The sequence below is a fragment of the Sceloporus undulatus genome, chromosome 6 (assembly GCF_019175285.1).
Source record: "Sceloporus undulatus isolate JIND9_A2432 ecotype Alabama chromosome 6, SceUnd_v1.1, whole genome shotgun sequence".
Taxonomy (NCBI): domain Eukaryota; kingdom Metazoa; phylum Chordata; class Lepidosauria; order Squamata; family Phrynosomatidae; genus Sceloporus; species Sceloporus undulatus.
The window spans coordinates 24,007,435-24,024,267 of NC_056527.1; the positions used below are offsets into that span (position 1 = coordinate 24,007,435).

General features: G+C 46.6%; 1 protein-coding gene across 4 annotated transcripts in view; it reads left to right on the forward strand.

Moving 5' to 3' along the window:
- LOC121933355 (vegetative cell wall protein gp1-like) overlaps positions 1-14,609 on the forward strand; it is a 30,287-nt gene extending 15,678 nt beyond the window's left edge. For 2 of the 4 annotated variants that reach the window (XM_042472955.1, XM_042472952.1), the window contains exons 4-5: positions 6,598-6,830; positions 12,084-14,609. In XM_042472955.1, coding sequence (XP_042328889.1) covers positions 12,269-13,927 — 1,659 coding nt within the window. In that variant the 5' untranslated portion in view covers positions 6,598-6,830; positions 12,084-12,268 and the 3' untranslated portion in view covers positions 13,928-14,609. Of the gene's footprint in view, positions 1-6,572; positions 6,831-12,083 lie in introns of all 4 variants that reach the window. The other 2 variants (XM_042472954.1, XM_042472953.1) reach the window with 2 other exon arrangements.
- Positions 14,610-16,833: the final 2,224 nt, after the last annotated feature.

Genomic DNA, 16,833 nt, shown 5'->3' on the forward strand with positions numbered 1-16,833 from the left:
CGCTGCCGCTAATGCGGCTGCTGTGGCACCAACCCACCTCCTCCTCCAGCTCTGCCTTCCTCCTCTTCCTTGGCGGGCGGCAGAAGCGCCGCCGCCCCCACGCCCCCACTGGGAGGGCTTGCGCACCGCCCAGGCCTCAGTAGGGGCCAGGGGCAGCGCGCACGCCTTCCCTACTTCCCTCCCCCCCGCGCGTGCGCCTGCCTCACTTTCCTCCCCCCGCGCGCGCCCGCCCCCCTTTCCCCCCCCCCCCCCCCCCCGCCCTGGGTCCCCCCCCCCCCGCGCATGCGCGCCTGCCATCAAAAGGAGGAGGAGGGGCGAGAGGAGGAGGAGGAGGAAGGAGACGGAGGAAGGGTGCCTGAAGGCCAGGGCAGAATTGGGCCAGAGGAGGAAGAGGAGGAGGAGAGCTGTCAGTGGCCATTAGGTCTGCCTTGGTATTTTGGGGTTTTAAAATGATATTTAAAAATATAAAATACTTATTTAATTTTTTAATTTTTATTATTGCTTTTTATTTTTTATTTTATTAATTTTATTATTGCTTGTTTTTGTTTTATTTTATTAATTTTTATTATTGCTTGTTTTTATTTTTTTTACATTAATTTTTATTATCAAATATATACACCCCTGCCTTGTTTTTTATTTATTTTTTCATTATTTTTTATTATTAAATATATGCAAGTGAATTTTTTGTGTATTTATGGTGCTTTGAATGCTAACAAGTCTGCATTTCCTGGACAATTATAGTGGTGGTGATGATGATGATGATGATGATGGTGATATTGATATCAACAAGCCTCTGAGGCACGGCCAGTGTAACTTGCTGTGATTTTTACAAACTCATGCGCAGTGAAGAAAAACCACAGTCCCTTGCCCAAGTACACACTTCTGAGAAGTACAATTGAACGCGAGGGCAAATACATTTCTGCCATCTGTCTAGGAATAATGCCAAAATGTCCTCCATTTTGATCATGCCTAAAAACATGCATTTATATTAACATTTTTTTAAAAAAAACCTCAATTTTTGCACGTGCTCCATTTTTATAAAAATGTGTCCTACATTTGAAAATGTTGCCCTACATTTGTCCTACATTTGTCCCGGTTTGGAGGTCCTCACTTATGGCTAACCTAGGTGTAGTAAAATGGTGTCACTTCTATAAAATGGCAAAATCAAGGTTTGGGTTTTGGATGTGGGGGATTATTGCAAGCTGTGGATAATTGAATCTGGATGCAAACTCTGTGGATACAAAGGGCCAACTGTATACATAGTCTAGGCAAAGCTTTGAAAACTTATTCTTTGGACTCTCAGAACCCGGAGATTCTGGGAGATGAAGTGAAAAATGGTTCCATGCTTTGTGATCTAAGCTGACTCTTTCCTCTCCTCACTCCTTCTTTATCTGGAGTGTGCCACATTCTTAATTGGTCAGTTTCAATTTTTATTTCTGGGTGATTCCCAGCCCCCATGGAATTTCTTCTGGTCTTTTGAGATTTTTCTTTGTCTTTTTATGGGTTGCAAAGAGGCAAAACTAATTCAAGTACAGTATACAGTGGCACCAAAAGGGTGTAAACCTAGAAACTGATATTGTGAATTATTCTATTGACCCTAATTAGTTGCATTAGTAGAGTTTTGTGTTGGTTTCTTTTTCTAAAGACTAACAATTTTTGAACTTAACTCTACTTGTTTCTGTAATAAACATTTTGAAGTTTATTTAGTTCTTTGCCTATCCAAGAAGTTGGCAGTATTCCTGTTCTGGAGTGTTTGGCATACACGCTGACCTAATTTTAAGAAGTTTTAAGGAAGCTCTGAAAGAGCAGTCAGTTGTTTTCTTTCTTTTTTCTTTTTTTAAAGTCACAATTCCCCTATACAGTAGTCAGGTTATGAGTTGTTCAATATCACTTTTAAATACAAGCTATTAATACATGGATGGTGACAGCTTAGCACTAATGAAGATAAAGAGTTTTTTGCAACCTGTCCTATCTGGCAGAGTTGGAGATACAGTACAGCCATACTACTTTGCCACAACAACTTTAAAATGCAGTCTGATACTTAATTACCTGTAATACATTGGGAGAGTCTTTCAAGTAAACATTTGCATGATTGGTTGGTAAATTTATCTTAGTTACAAGTATTATTTTTAATATATAATTTACTTAATCTGTTATGTACATGTTGGAACAGCACAATGAGGGTTCTAGCAGAGACACGTTCTATAGGAGCTCAAAAATACTTACAATGAGTAATAGTTTGATTACACTACACCAGGATTCTAGGTCACTCCTCTTCTAGTCAGCAGATAGTTTTGAAGTAGGGCTGCTTTAGTCTTAAAGCATTTAGCAGTGCTGAGTGATGTACACCATTAAAAGAACTATTATTATTATTATTATTATTATTATTATTATTATTAACCTTTATTTATAAAGCGCTGTAAATGTACACAGCGCTGTACATACAATCTTTTTAATTAGACGATTCCCTGCCCTCAGGCTTACAATCTAAAAAGACAAACATGTTTGGATTACTGTGAGCATATCCATGTAACAAGCATGCATTTACAAACACATATACTATCAAGCATGAAAATGAAGCTTGATAGCTGCTGGACACTTTATTAATTTCTAGTCTTAAATACACATCATAGGTTTCATTTCAATCATTAATAGTAATAGTTAGCATAATATTGCCTTGTGACTTGATCACCATAATTGATAGCTATATATATATATATATATATATATATATATATATATATATATATAGGGTTAGCTACGGTACTTATGCTCTGCTGTCTTATTCCCGCATTAATGATTATAAAAGTATCCCATACAATCTTTAAACTGTTGAATCCTCTCCCTCTTAATTTGCATTGAAGTGAGTAAACTGTAATAAACCCCTTTTTTCTAGAAGAACACATGCATGTGCAGGTGGCAGTATGGAAGAAGAAAAGGATTTGCATCACCATAGGATATAATTACATCTCGCTCCTCCAAATAACTTATGATCTCCCAAGGTTATGAGTACAACTTCAGTTCTCCCAAGACTGCAGAAGATCCAGTTCTGTCTGGCCTGCTTGGGTGACTTAAAGTATATACTCACTCCACAGTTGAATGAGCTTTATACTTACTGCTTTAACTGCATGACTCCATCTCAAGGATTCTTGTAGTTGAGCATTCAATGTTTTGTTTGTTTGTTTGTCTTTGTTTATTTGAGGTATTTGGACTTTTCTGAAGCCTGTAGTCAAAAAAATGATGGGGTGATAGTGATTTCCAGGGTAGAATGAATGCAGCCTTCATCTCAAAAGTACTTCTCCCTTCAAAATGAGAGAAGTGACCTACATGAAGGAAGATCCAAATCAATCCTAGATGGATAGAAGGGCTTACAATGCTATCCTGCAAGCTTCATAAATATATGAACTCAGAGCTTTGTTTATATTTCCCTTATTGTCTTGCATGAGTGAAAATTAATCTAGAGTAGTAGACATGTAAATATTCATCTGTTTTGTCCTTACATGCAAGGAAGAATAATTTCTGTAGTATTATTTCTGTTATTGGAGCAAGCAACTTTCCAAGCCACTTTTACCCTATACAGTACAGTATTTGTAGGTGGTTTTTTTGTGCAGAAATACACAGATATTTTTGTGCAAGAATTGTGTTCTTGAGCAAACCTATCTCTTTGTCATTCTCTCCTAACGATTTCACTATTTCATCTCAAAGATTACTACTATTCGCTCTGATATAGTCCCTCCTGATTCTTCTTTTAATCCTAATCTTCTATCACTCTCGCCTAAAAAAAATTTCTGTGTTTCTTCCTGTTTCTTTGGATGAACTCTCTATACTGCTGAACTCTTCCAAACCTGCAACTTGTTCTCTTGATCCTATTCTTACTTGTCTTCTAATTTCTATAGCTCCCTCTTTTCTGCCCTCGCTTCTCTATATCTTTAATCTCTCTCTCTCCAGGTTCTTTCCCTTCGGTCTTTAAACATGCTTTAGTTTCTCTTATTCTGAAAAACCTTCTCTTGATCCCTCTTCTTTGTCTAGCTATAATCCGATTTCTCTTCTTCCTTTTCTTTCTAAGGTTTTGGAACGGGTCGTTTATTCTCACTGTCCTTAGTTTCTTGAAGCCAACTCCATTCTCAACCCCTTTCAGTCCAGTTTCCACCCACAACATTCTACAGAGACGGCTCTCACTAAGATCTCAGATGACCTTTTACGGGCCAAGGCTAATGGCCTTTACTCTGTTCTCATTCTTCTTCATTTGTCTGCGGCCATTGACAACGTTGATCACAGTCATCTAGTTGACATACTTTATGACCTCAGGTTCTCGGACTCTGTTCTTGACTGGTTTAGATCTTATTTATCAGATAGATCTTTTGCAGTGGTCACAGATGGTCAGACCTCGTCCTTTGTTCCCTTATCTGTTGGAGTTCCCCAGGTCTCTGTTGTGGGTCCCCTTTTGTTTTCTCTCTACACATTGTCCCTAGGAAAACTTAACAGCTCTTTTGGTTTTTCCTGTCATCTGGACACTCAGCTGTATATTTCCACCCCTGACCTTCCTCTGGGTCTTGAACAGCAAGTTTGTCTCTCAGTGGATGCGCTTTCAGCGTTTGAAGCTCAATATGCCCGAGACAGAGCTTCTTGTCTTTCCACCTAAGCCCTCCCTCCAATACTCCTTTTCTGTTTCTGTTGACGACATCTCTATTTGACCGGTCCAGGAAGCCCGCAGTCTTGGTTTCATTTTTTATTCTTCTCTGTCATGTATCCCCCAGATCCAGGCCACAGCCAAGGTCTGTAGATTCTTTCTCTACAGTATTGCTAAAATCCATCCATTTCTTTCAGCCTCCACTGCCAAGACTCTGGTCCACTCTCTGGTTGTCTCACGACTAGTCTATTGTAACTTCCTTCTGGCAGGCCTTCCTCTCTCTCACCTCCATCCTTTAATTTCTGTTCAGCATTCAGCTGCACACATTATTATATCCGCCCACCGCTCCCACCATATCTCTCCTTTATTATCATCCCTTCACTGGCTCCCCTTCCCCTTCCGTATTGAGTATAAGCTCCAGTTGCTGACTTTTAAAACCCTCCATGGGCTGGCCCTTCCTTATTTATCAGACCTTTTTTCTCCTCACCTTCCCGCTCGGGCCTTCCATTCTGGTAGTCAGGGTCAGCTGTCCCAGCCTAGGATTTTCACTGCCCCATCCCGGATTCGTCCCTTTTCACTTGCTGCCCCTCACTCCTGGAACCTCCTTCCCCCATGAGCACGGATCATCACTTCTTTATCTAGTTTCAAAACTGAGCTGAAGACCATCTTGTTCAGAGAAGCGTTCCCAGGCATTGTGTGACTAGTATTTGCTATTTGACTCTTGTTTTATTGACCCTTTCCTGTATTGTTATGTATTATTTATATGTATTATGCTATTATTTCTTAGATTGTACACCATGGGCAGGTTTACTTGTATCTATTTTATTGTTTGTATGTACAGCACTGTGCAAATCTACAGTGCTATATCAATAAAGCATAATGATAATAATAATAATAATAATAATCCCTCCTGTTTCCCATGCAAAAACCTCATGTTCCAGAAACACACATGAGAGGGTTGTGCAAAAAATTGCTATTTGTACAAAAACTATGAGTTTTCCACAAAACGTATATTTCTGAAAACTGTTTTTTCTTTTTGCACAAAGCCCATGATTGTTGCACAAAAACTGGTTTTGTGTAGAATATTTTTCTCAAACATTTCAGGATCTGTGAATCCCAAGTGAAAACTGCAGAATTCTCGTCTCTGCATTTTTATTTCTAGCTGGGTTTCATGAGTGTCAGAAACCCATTTTTGGCCACAAAACTAATAGCATTGAATATTTTTTCACCCCTAATTTAGAGACTTGAACAAGGAAGCCCTATATAAAAACTCTGCTGCGGCTTCTTTCTTTTCCGCTGTGCATGCCACCCAGTTCACTACCCAGGGTCCTCACGTCCAATATGATTGTGAGATGGAACCTGTGGCTGGAGAGATGGTGTGCAACCAAAGTTGAACTTGGTCATGGTACCATGGGGGCGAGGAGCTCTGCAATTTCACCATCTAGAGAAGGGATGAGGGACTCCTGGCTGTACCAACTGTGTCCTTTGCCAGTTCCCCATCCAATCTGGAATTGTTGCCAGTATATTGCCCAGGGACAAAGTATCAAAGCAATTCGAACAGTACAGGCCTGGAGAGTTTTACCTTGCTCCAATAAAGTCTGTGAATCTTTTTCTTGTTCTTGGCCAAAACAGCCTATCCCAAGATCTTCCCGTTTTCCCCTTCTCAAAGTGGGAAGCTTTAAAACAAGTGTAGGCAATTCTGGGAGTGCTGACCTTTGATGGATTCAAGCCACTGCTAGAAGACCCTCCCCAAATTTCCCAAGGCTATAGTTCAGTGGTCCTTAATTCCTGTCTCTCCAATGGAAGAATCTGAGGAGTTTAGTGGGGAGGTCTTGTCTCCCTTGGGAAGAGATACAGAGAGTCTTTCCAAGCCCATAGAGGTTGACCATCTTCATATAGATGACCTCTTCATGTGAGAACAGAAGTTCATTGCTAAGTACAGAATTTCTGTCTTGTTTCCATGGTAGCCCACAACGGGTTCCTTGTTAACATTCTTCCCAGGACTCTAGAAGAGGTGGGAGAGGATGGCAAAAGCAGCATTGGTGCCTGGCCTGACCCACATTACCCAAGAACAAGATGACATGGGCACAACTGAACGGGCTCGAGCCCTCCAGTCCACACGGAAGCTGAGCATTGCCCCAAACATCCTGGAACTCCTGTCAATGCCTTGCTGCTTAGATGAACTAGAAGATGATTACAGGTAATGTTCCAAGTCTTCTTTGATGGAATAGACTAACAAAACAAAGTGAATTCAATGAAATCAAAGGGAGAAAAATGTGGTATGAGCATATGGAATAGTTAGTGGCTTCTCTGGACCAGAATATGTAAACATTGATTTTTTTGGACTACAGCTTCCTGAATCCTCCAGCTAGCATAGCCATTGGCCACACTGGCTAAAGTTTCTGGGAGTTGCATTCACCAAAAATAACTTTCTTAAGTCTTCTGGACAGGCTGCAGCTTCACTGTACACACACTTTTCCCCCCTCTTTGTGGTAATTACATTTTAATTACAGCCTTTCTCCTTCAAGGCCCAAGGTTGTGTACACAATTCTCCTTCATTTTGTTTATTTCCTAATTAAAGTATATTCTGATTCATCCCTGCTGCCACATGTGCAAGAAAGCTTCAAAATAATAATCACCACAGTTATAAACCACAAACAATAGATGTTATGTCATTTAAAATAAAATAAAACAGTAGAAGTTGTATCTATCTACTTGCATAAGCCTCCTTGAGTCCCTGTACTGGGAGGAAGGTGGGGTATAAATAAACATCATTATTATTATTATTATTGCATGCTTTCAAACTGCTAGTTGGCAGAAGCTGGGACTAGTGACAGGAGCTCACTCCCATCATGCAGCTTTGGGCCTTGAACTGCCAATCTTCCGATCTTCCGATCATCAGAATTGATGTCTTAACCACTAAGGCACCACTTTCCATTCAGATAGCTGTGTAGCACCTTTGAGAATAACTGAGCAAAAGACATTGTAGTAACAAAGGTTAGGTCTTGAAAATGCTGTTGAAAGTACAGTATTGTTCCCTCTTTAGAAGGCTCCTCTTGAACACTGAGGCAGCTTGGATTATTATTATTATTATTATTAACCTTTATTTATAAAGCGCTGTAAATTTACACAGCACTGTACATACAATCTTTTTAATTAGATGGTTCCCTGCCCTCGGGCTTACAATCTAAAAAGACACGACACAAAAAGAGAAGGGAGTGGTGGTGGGGAAGGGGATGAGGTCCAGCAGTTCTTCTCTACCTCCAAGGCCTGGACCGGAGGGAGGGCTTGGCTTCTTAATGGATAGTTAATTTTCTTCCAGGCAGGCCTGTTGGAGCTAGCCTGCCGCTCTCTCCCTCAAGATGGTAGATGAAGGGAGAGCTTGTCTTCTTCCAGGCAGGCCTGGCCTGGTGGAGCTAGCCTGCCACTCTCTCCCTAGGGTTGCCATAACCCTCCTGCCGGTGGGACATTCCCGGTTTTTCACCACTAGGGGGCGTCCCTGCACGGTTTCCTCCTTGACTCCCGGCCTTTTGCCAATCTGGTGACTTTCACACCAAAATGGGTACTTTTCAGAGCTTTTGGTGTGATTTTGGTGGTTGGTTTGAATGGTAATTTTGAGAGTTGAAATAAGTTCCAATTATTTTTATTCAATTAGGGCTACGTTTTATTGCCATATTAACATTACAGGGACTTTTCAGGGATTTTGACTGAATATTTGGTGAGAAATGGGGGGAATTTGGTGAGTTTTGGCCAAACGTTTGGGGAATTATCTTCGAGGCTTGTTGGCAACAGGAGGTTGCCAGATTCAGAAAGAGGAGCGCCTCCTTTGGTCCCAGCAAGGCAGCAGAGGGGAGAGGGCCATTTCCTTTGGCACCGAGGCGAGGATGATGAGGAATTGGAGGAGGAGGAGGTGTGTGGCCATTTTCAATATTTATTTTGCCCCTGTGTATTTTTTTCTAACTTTGACTGCCAGGGCTCAATGCTCTGGAATTCTGGTATCTGTGAGGCATTTGTCTTTGAGGCATCTGTCAGAGAGCTCTGGTGCCACAATAAACTACAATTCCCAGGATTCCATAGCACTGAGCCCTGGAAGTCAAAGCAGTGTGTTTTGGACACAGATATCCTCCTTTTGTGAGTTAATGAATGAATCCAGTCCCTAGGCTTTCTATCTCTCTCACAGGAGTAATAACCCACTTTGAGACTGCTTTAACTCAATGGTAGGGAATCCTGGGAATGCTAGTGTTTGGGAGACATTGAGACTTCTCTGTCAGAGATGGCTCTGAGGCCACAATAGACTACAATTCCCAGGATTCCCCAGCACTGAGCAGTCTCAAACTGGACCATTTCCTCAGTGTGGATGCACCTGGTGAGGCATTCTGGGCACTGCAGTTCAACTACGTTTGGAGAGTTATGTGACTCCCTGTCAGAGAGAGCTCTGGGGCCACAGTGTACTACAATTCCCAGCATTCCCCAGCACTAACCCAGGACAGTTAAGTCACTCTCGAACTGGATTCTTTCCTCAGTGTGGATGCAGCTTTGGTGAGGAACTCTGGGCATTTCAGTCCAGCTATGTTTTATTTCTGCAGTGTATTTTGGACCAGAGAGAAGGTGACCAGACATCCTCCTCCTTTTCCAGGACATGTCCTCTTCTGTCAAATTTCAAAATGTCCTCCATTTTGATCATGCCTAAGAAACATGCATTTATATTAACATTTTTTTTAAAAAATCAATTTTTTTCGCGTGTCCTCCATTTATTAAAACTGTGTCCAACATTTGAAAATGTTGTCCTACATTTGTCCTGGTTTGGAGGTCCTGACTTATGGCAACCCTATCTCTCCCTCAAGATGGTGGCTGAAGGGAGGGCTTGATCTTGGATCTCAAGAGGAGAATCTCTTTTTGTCTTGCTAACGGAACTTAAAACAAAATTTATTTCCTGGAATACCCACATGGCCAGGAGAAATGGGCTGCCTGCATAAATTTCCCACCAATACAACCTGGACTGAGAACAGCCACATCTTGACAAAATGCAGCCTTGCGACTAACATTGTCACATTTTCCCCCTCCTGTATGATTTTTAACATCTCTGACTTATGAAGAAGCCAATGAAGCCCTGAAAGTTTTGCAATATATATTTTGTGCATTTCATTTGGTCCGAGAAAGGTTTCACGGTTTTGTGGAATTTGGCTATTATGAATTAAAACAATTATATTTCTGAGCCATATTCTGAACCACCACCACCCATCTTCCTTGTTCTTAAAATATGGATGATAAACTTTCTCACATTGCTATTTGAAGAGTTTTCAGATGTGACGTGTTTAACACTACAGGGAACAGTTATATGTTGCAGAAATGCAATATGGGAGATGTTAACGCAGAGGGCTATTTAAAGACTATATTAACACTTGTTCCGAACTTGCCTTCACATAGTTTTGTAGTAAGAGTTCCCTCTATGAATGAGCTAAGTTTAACTTGAATGACGTACATGTTGACTCAGGCTTATTCCATAGCTGAAGGACTAAGCAGCTGCCATGTGCACCTGTTCTCTGCAGTTGGAAAATCCACTCATGGTTAGAATAGCAGCCACTTCAAGGGATATGTTATGAACCTGTCCATGCAAAGGCCTTGTTAATCTAATTACCTGGCTCTTCTAATAATCTGACAGTGGAAGTCAATAAAAAGAGAAAAATAAGTCTCAGATAGAGCAACCAAAATATATTTTAAGTTGTTCCACTTAGCAGATTTACTATATGCTGAGCCCTATGTGTTGAAATGATTTGTTATTTGGACTTTTGCCTAGAGGTCCTATCCCCTCTGCTTTGAATAAAAAAGCTGAAATATTGATGAAATAATAATATTATATTTTTATATTATTTCCTGTGAGGCAACAGCTAGACTAGGTAGATGAAGCCAGACAGACATCTGGAAAGTTTCTTCTATGAGACATACCTTGTGGACAACAGAATTCAGATAGCTGTGTAGCACCTTTGAGCACCTTTGAGACTAAGGCTCAGTACAGACTAGTGCTTTGCGCCAGTCTGGGGCTGTTTTTAGGATTTTGTAGGGCTGGGCATCTGCACGCAGCCCTACAATTGCTGTGCAGACGCCATTGTTGTGCACACCCCAAAATACAGGTGCGCGCAATTGTGATGCCTGTGCGGCATGGTGCCCCAACAGCAGGGCACTGTGTGGATGTCATCAGCGCACACTAGGCACCCTAAAAGGAACCCACTAGGCTGTGCCATTTGGTTGGCGCAGTCTCCATCCGGGGGAGAAAGGGGTGGCGTCTCTCCGCCCTTTTCTCTCCCTGTGTCTAGGCCCTAATTGAGCAAAAGACGTTATAACATAACTTTTTGTAAACTTTGGCCCAAAACAGATAGGGAAAAAAGCACTGGCTTCGGGCCGCATTGGGGGTGTGGTGTTTAGATGACACATGACCCAAAAGTGACCGGTGGCTGTGCTGAGCCCATCCCAACCTAGAAAAGCCGGCACAAAAAGGAGTGGACTAAATACGCTCCTGCCAGCGGCTAGGTTTGGGACTGTGGCAGTGGCCCACTTCAAAAGTGGTCCAGTGTAGTTGTCGCAGTCCCAGTGCAATCCTTTTGACCCATCTGTTTCAGGCCATGGTCTACTTCCTCAGAGGCACGTATTTGTGTTCAACATTTCCTGATAGGTTTTGATAGTGAGAGGCTTTAGCTCTTCTATACTAGCTTGCCAGATGGGGCAGCAGTCAGGTGTTCCCCACAACCTATTGTATACCACATGATAATATCTGCTGTGTAAAGTGTGATACAGTCGACCCTTCATATCCAAGGATTGTTTATCCACAGATTCAAGCATCATGGTTTGAAAATACTTTTTAAAAAATATATAAATTCCAAAAAGCAAACCATGATTTTGCAATTTTAATATCCATTGTATTTAATGAGACTTGAATATCCACAGACTTTGGTATCCACGGGCACCTTGAACCAAATCTCAGTAGATACCAAGATCCCAGTGTAAAATGGTTCTATTGGAATGACTGTTGGAAGCTCTGGGCAAGAAAAACAAAGGCCTTATACAGACAGGCCAAAATAAAGCTGCTTCAGGTCACTTTGGAGGTATGGTGTTTCAATGATGCATGAGTCCTAAGAGTCTGGAAGCTGCACCAGAGCTACAGTCCAGTCCTTAGGACAATAATGGACAATAAGAACAGTTATTTGGAAATACATTTCTTGAAATTAATAGGATTTCCAAGTAAATGTGTTAAGGTGCCTATAATAGGAAGAGAAATTGATAGTTCTTCTTCGTGGTCTCTGCGAATCATACAAATGGGTTTCACTGCGCCTGCGCAGTGCTGCTCGAAACCTACTGGAATCACTGGGCAAAGTTTACTTTGCAACAAATAGAAACTTTTTGGCGGTAACTCCGCCTACCCATTATAAGGCCTCTGCCTTCCCGCTCTTTTCCCCAGTTCCTTTTTTCCGCCACGCTAACTGCTTGAAGGAACTTCGCTCGCTTCACTAGCTCTTTGGAATCACTTCTCATCTTGACCTCGGACCGTTTTTGACCACTCTTTGTCTCCCGCCCCTGGTAACTTCGGACTTTCGGACTGTTGACCTCGCTTTGAATTCTCCTCTGGCTTTGACGACTTCAGAAATGCCTGCACCTTTCAAGAAGTGCGACGTTTGCGGGGGCAAGGTGCCCGTCCAGGACCCGCACTCCTCCTGCCTGTTGTGTCTCTGCAAGGACCATGATGCCAAGGCTTGCCTGCTTTGCAAGTCCCTCTCGGCGCAAGCCCGGAAAAACCATGAGTCCTGGCTCACTTCGGCCATCGCCCTGGGCAAGGTACAGGAGGGAGGTCCCTGCTCGTCATCTGTCCCACCTTCCGCGCCGCCCGCTTCATCCTCCAGGGCCAGCGTGTCCAGTGTGACATCTGTCAGGGCCAGCGTGTCCAGCGTGGTGTCTGTCCCAGCCGGGACAGTGGCTCCCACCACCTCCGATGTGGCCCGTGGCTCGAAACTGCCCAGCGCCACCAACGAACCCTCCAAGCGCCCCCATAAGTCATCGGGGACTGAGGGTCTCGAGCCAAAACCAAAATCCGGAAGGAAACCGGACGGCTCGCACGCGAGGGAACGGACTGAGGCGGAGGTCCAGCTCGCTTCGCCTTCATCCTCCAAGGCATCTCGACACGCCTCCAAGCCGAGGGAGCTGGCTTCGCCTTTGGGAGCGACGAGTGCCTTGCCCCCTGACAGGGCTAGGTCTCCAAAGCCCTCCTCATCGGGAGCCGCCGCTGTCCTCTTGGACCTACCGGAGAACCCCTTCTTCCCGCCGGAAGAGACCCCGAGATCGGGAAAGAAGAGACACCACAAGGAGGCTGATCGGGACCCCGCACCCAAAAAGTCCAAACGGTCAAAGGAACACACCGGGACGAACTTGCCCTCCAAGGCAAAAGACAAGAAGCGCTCCCCTTCGAAGAAGGCCTGCGCTCCTGCTGTTCTTCCCGGTCCGGGGCCCGCTCCTGAGGTACAACTGGTTCCGGTACCAGACACGCCAGCTCAACCCACCATGGACTTCGTCCACGAGGTGGAAGGCGCCACCCCCTCCTCCCTTCCTGGGGAACTGCCACCGCTGTTCCCCCACTCCGAGGATGAGGAAGATGGAGACGAGGTCTGTAGACACGAAGCCCCGGACCTGTTCTTTGACTCCGAGACGGGCCGGTACTTTATGTCCGTCCCGAGGGATGTGGCCTTCAAGGAGTTCACCAGGCTCAACCCTTGCCCTGCTGACCCGCTGGAGGGCACGTCTGCCCAGGCGATCCCGAGTGTTTCGGTTATGGAGAAGCCTCCATCGTCACCCCGCCGGCGCTCTCACTCCTCGACAGGCCCCATCCCGGTTCGGCCGAGATCCCAGGTCAGGGTTCCGGACATTCCTCTCACCTCTGACACGGACTCTGAGGACGAGCCCCTGCCTCCATCCGACGTCCCCTCGGACGATGACGACCTCTCGGCGTCTGCTTCCCCGCAGAGGATGCACCACCCGAAACCTTCTTCCCCATCGGATGACGTGTGCTCTTTCAGTGAGCACATCGTGAATATGGCCAGGGCTCTCGACATCGAGCTCTCCTTCCCGGAGGACGATGCCCGCGACCCGGTGGAGCGTCGAGTGCACGGACGGGTGCCCACATCACCTTGCATTCCCCTGCTTCCGTCCTTGGAGACCATAGTCCGGAGGTCCTGGGACTCCCCGACCTCCCTGTCTGGCTCATCCCGCAAGGTTGAGTCCCTCTACAGGGTCGTTCCGGCAAGCTGCACCTGATTGGCCGACCAACCCAAGCCGAACTCGGCAATTGTGGAAGGAGCCCAGCACAGCTTCGTCCCGAAGCAAGCGACCTCCCCCGTCGACCGGGAGGCTAAGAAAGTGGATGGCCTGGCCAAGAAGGCCTACTCGGCAGCGGCCCTTGTGGTGAAGGCCATCAACTATAACGCCTGCATTGGGGCCTACATACAGACTCTTATGGAGCGGATCTCCCCCCTCATACCGGACATCCCGGATGAGATCCAGAGACAGCTGGTCGAGGTCAGGGACGAGGCCCACTCCATCGGGAGTTGGCTCATCACCGCCTCCAGGAACATGGCTGACTGTGCGGGGAGGGCCATGTTGGCATCGATGGCACTCCGACGATACGCCTGGTTGAGGGCCTCGGACCTCAACCTTAGCGTCAAGGCGGCCATCGAAGACATGCTGCTTGACGGGACCGGACTTTTCCATGCCGAAACCGACGACCGCCTGAACAGGAAGTTCAGGATGAAGGCGGCGGCGAAGAAGCATGGGATGTCCTCCGCATCCGTCTCGCCATTCCGGAAGCGGCAGCACCCGTGGCAGCCACAAGGTCAGTCACAGGGGACCTTCTCCCAGGATCGACAGTCTCAGCAACAGGGCTCCCAGAGACGTCGCTACCCCTCGCAGTCTTCCTCCTCCTCTGGCCGTCGCAACTTCCCGCCTCGGTACCGTAAGTCCCGCCGGCAGGACACCGACCAGGGGAAGAAGAGAACCTGAAGGGACGCAGCGCGCTTCGTCTCTCCTTCGCCCCTCTTCTTTTTGGACATTTTGAGGCCCTTTGTTAACACCTGGGCCTCAATAACATCGGACTCGTGGGTTCTCAACATCGTCTGTAGGGGATATGCCCTCGAGTTCCAAGAGCTACCTCCAACAGGAGCCTTCATGTCCACTCTCCCCTCGGACACCCTTCTCGACGAAGTGCGCACCTTGCTTGAAAAGGGGGCAATCTCCCCTTTGCCGCCCGAGCAATGCCTTAGGGCCTTTTTCTCCAGGTACTTCACGGTACCGAAGACCGATGGGGGCATCAGGCCCATCCTGGACTTAAGACAATTGAATTTGTTCCTTGAGTACCGTCGCTTCCGAATGGTAACCTTGGCTTCCATTCTGCCTCTGCTTCATCAGGGCCTGTGGTTCGTAACTGTCGACCTGAAGGACGCCTACTTCCACATCAGGATCCGGGAGTCCCACCGGAGCTTCCTCGCCTTCGCCGTCGGCTCCACCTCATACCACTACAACGTGCTCCCCTTCGGTTTGGCCACCACACCGAGAGTCTTCACAAAATGCATGGCACCGGTGGTGGCATACCTTCATCAAAAGGGCTTCATGGTCTTCCCATACCTGGACGACTGGCTGTTTGCCGCCGAATCCCAGTGAGAACTGCAGGAGGCAGTCTCGTTCGCCTTGCACCTCTTGGACTACCTCGGTCTGGTCATCAACCGGGAAAAGTCCCACTTCACACCAACGAGACAGGTCAAGTTCATTGGGGCCATCCTCGACTCCGAAAGATGCGCCGCCTTTCTCCCTCCAGACCGTTTCCAGGCCTTGACGGCGTCGCTCAGGCCTTGCATCTCCCACAGAAGGGTGAGGGCCAGAGAAGTTCAAGTCGCCCTGGGCCACATGGCATCAACGACGTTTGTCACGCCTTGGTCAAGACTTTGCCTTCGACCTCTGCAGTCCTGGTTCCTCGCGGTCTTCTCCCCGATGGAGGACCCTCCGTCCAAGTGGCTCACGGTACCGAGACCGGTAGCTGCTTCCCTGAGATGGTGGTTGGACTGCCGCAACGTGTGCACCGGGATGCCTTTCCATCAGCCCCAGTCGCAACTGACTCTCACAACCGATGCATCACTGGAGGGATGGAGCGCCCACCTGCTTGACCTGGTCGTCAAGGACAGGTGGTCCACCCAGGACAAGCTCCTCCACATCAACGCTCTCGAGATGCTGGCAGTGGAAAAGGCACTGAGGGCTTTCGAGTTCGCTGTCGCAGGCAAGGTGGTCCTCCTAAGGACGGACAACACCACCGTGATGTACTACATCAACAAGCAAGGAGGCACCAGATCCAGGACCCTGCTCAACCTTACTCTCCGCATCTGGGACTGGTGCATCCAGAGACGTGTCCTCCTTCAGGCGATTCATCTTCCAGGATGGCAGATCGCCACAGCAGATCTCCGTCGGTGTGCCACGAGTGGAGGCTCCATCCCGAGACGGTCAGCAACCTCTTCGACCGGTGGGGAACTCCCCGGATCGACCTTTTCGTGACCAGGTGGAACAGCCACTGTCCCCAGTTCTGCTCCAGGAAGCGAATGGACGGATCCCTCGGAGACGCGTTTGTCTTCCTCTGGACAGGAGAGCTCCTCTACGCCTTCCCTCCGTTCCCTCTCATCATCAGGGTGGTGTCCAAGATGACTACGGACCGGTCGCATTGCGGAGGGACCAACCCTTCCTGAGGTTTCACAAGGACAAGGTGGTCCTCCGGACAGACATTACTTTCTTGCCTAAGGTGGTGTCTGCCTTCCATATGTGTCAGGACATTGTGTTGCCTACCCTCGCATCCAACCCGACTTCGGATGCGTAGCGCAGCCTGCACTCTCTCGATGTCAGGAGAGCTCTGGCTTTCTATTTGGACAGAACTGCTGCCTCTAGTCGCTCCGAAAGACTTTTCCAATGCTACTCGGAGCCGAAGAAAGGGTTGCCTGTATTTGCGCAGAGGTTCTCCAAATGGGTGGCCGGTACCATCCACCTCTGCTATGAACTGTTGGGCAAACCTCTCCCTGGCAGGGTTCAGTCCCATTCTACAAGGGCAATGTCAGCATCCTCGGCATTCCTGTCGGGGATCCCTTTGGAGGATGTTTGCAAGGCTGCTGTCTGGTCCCAACCTCTGACGT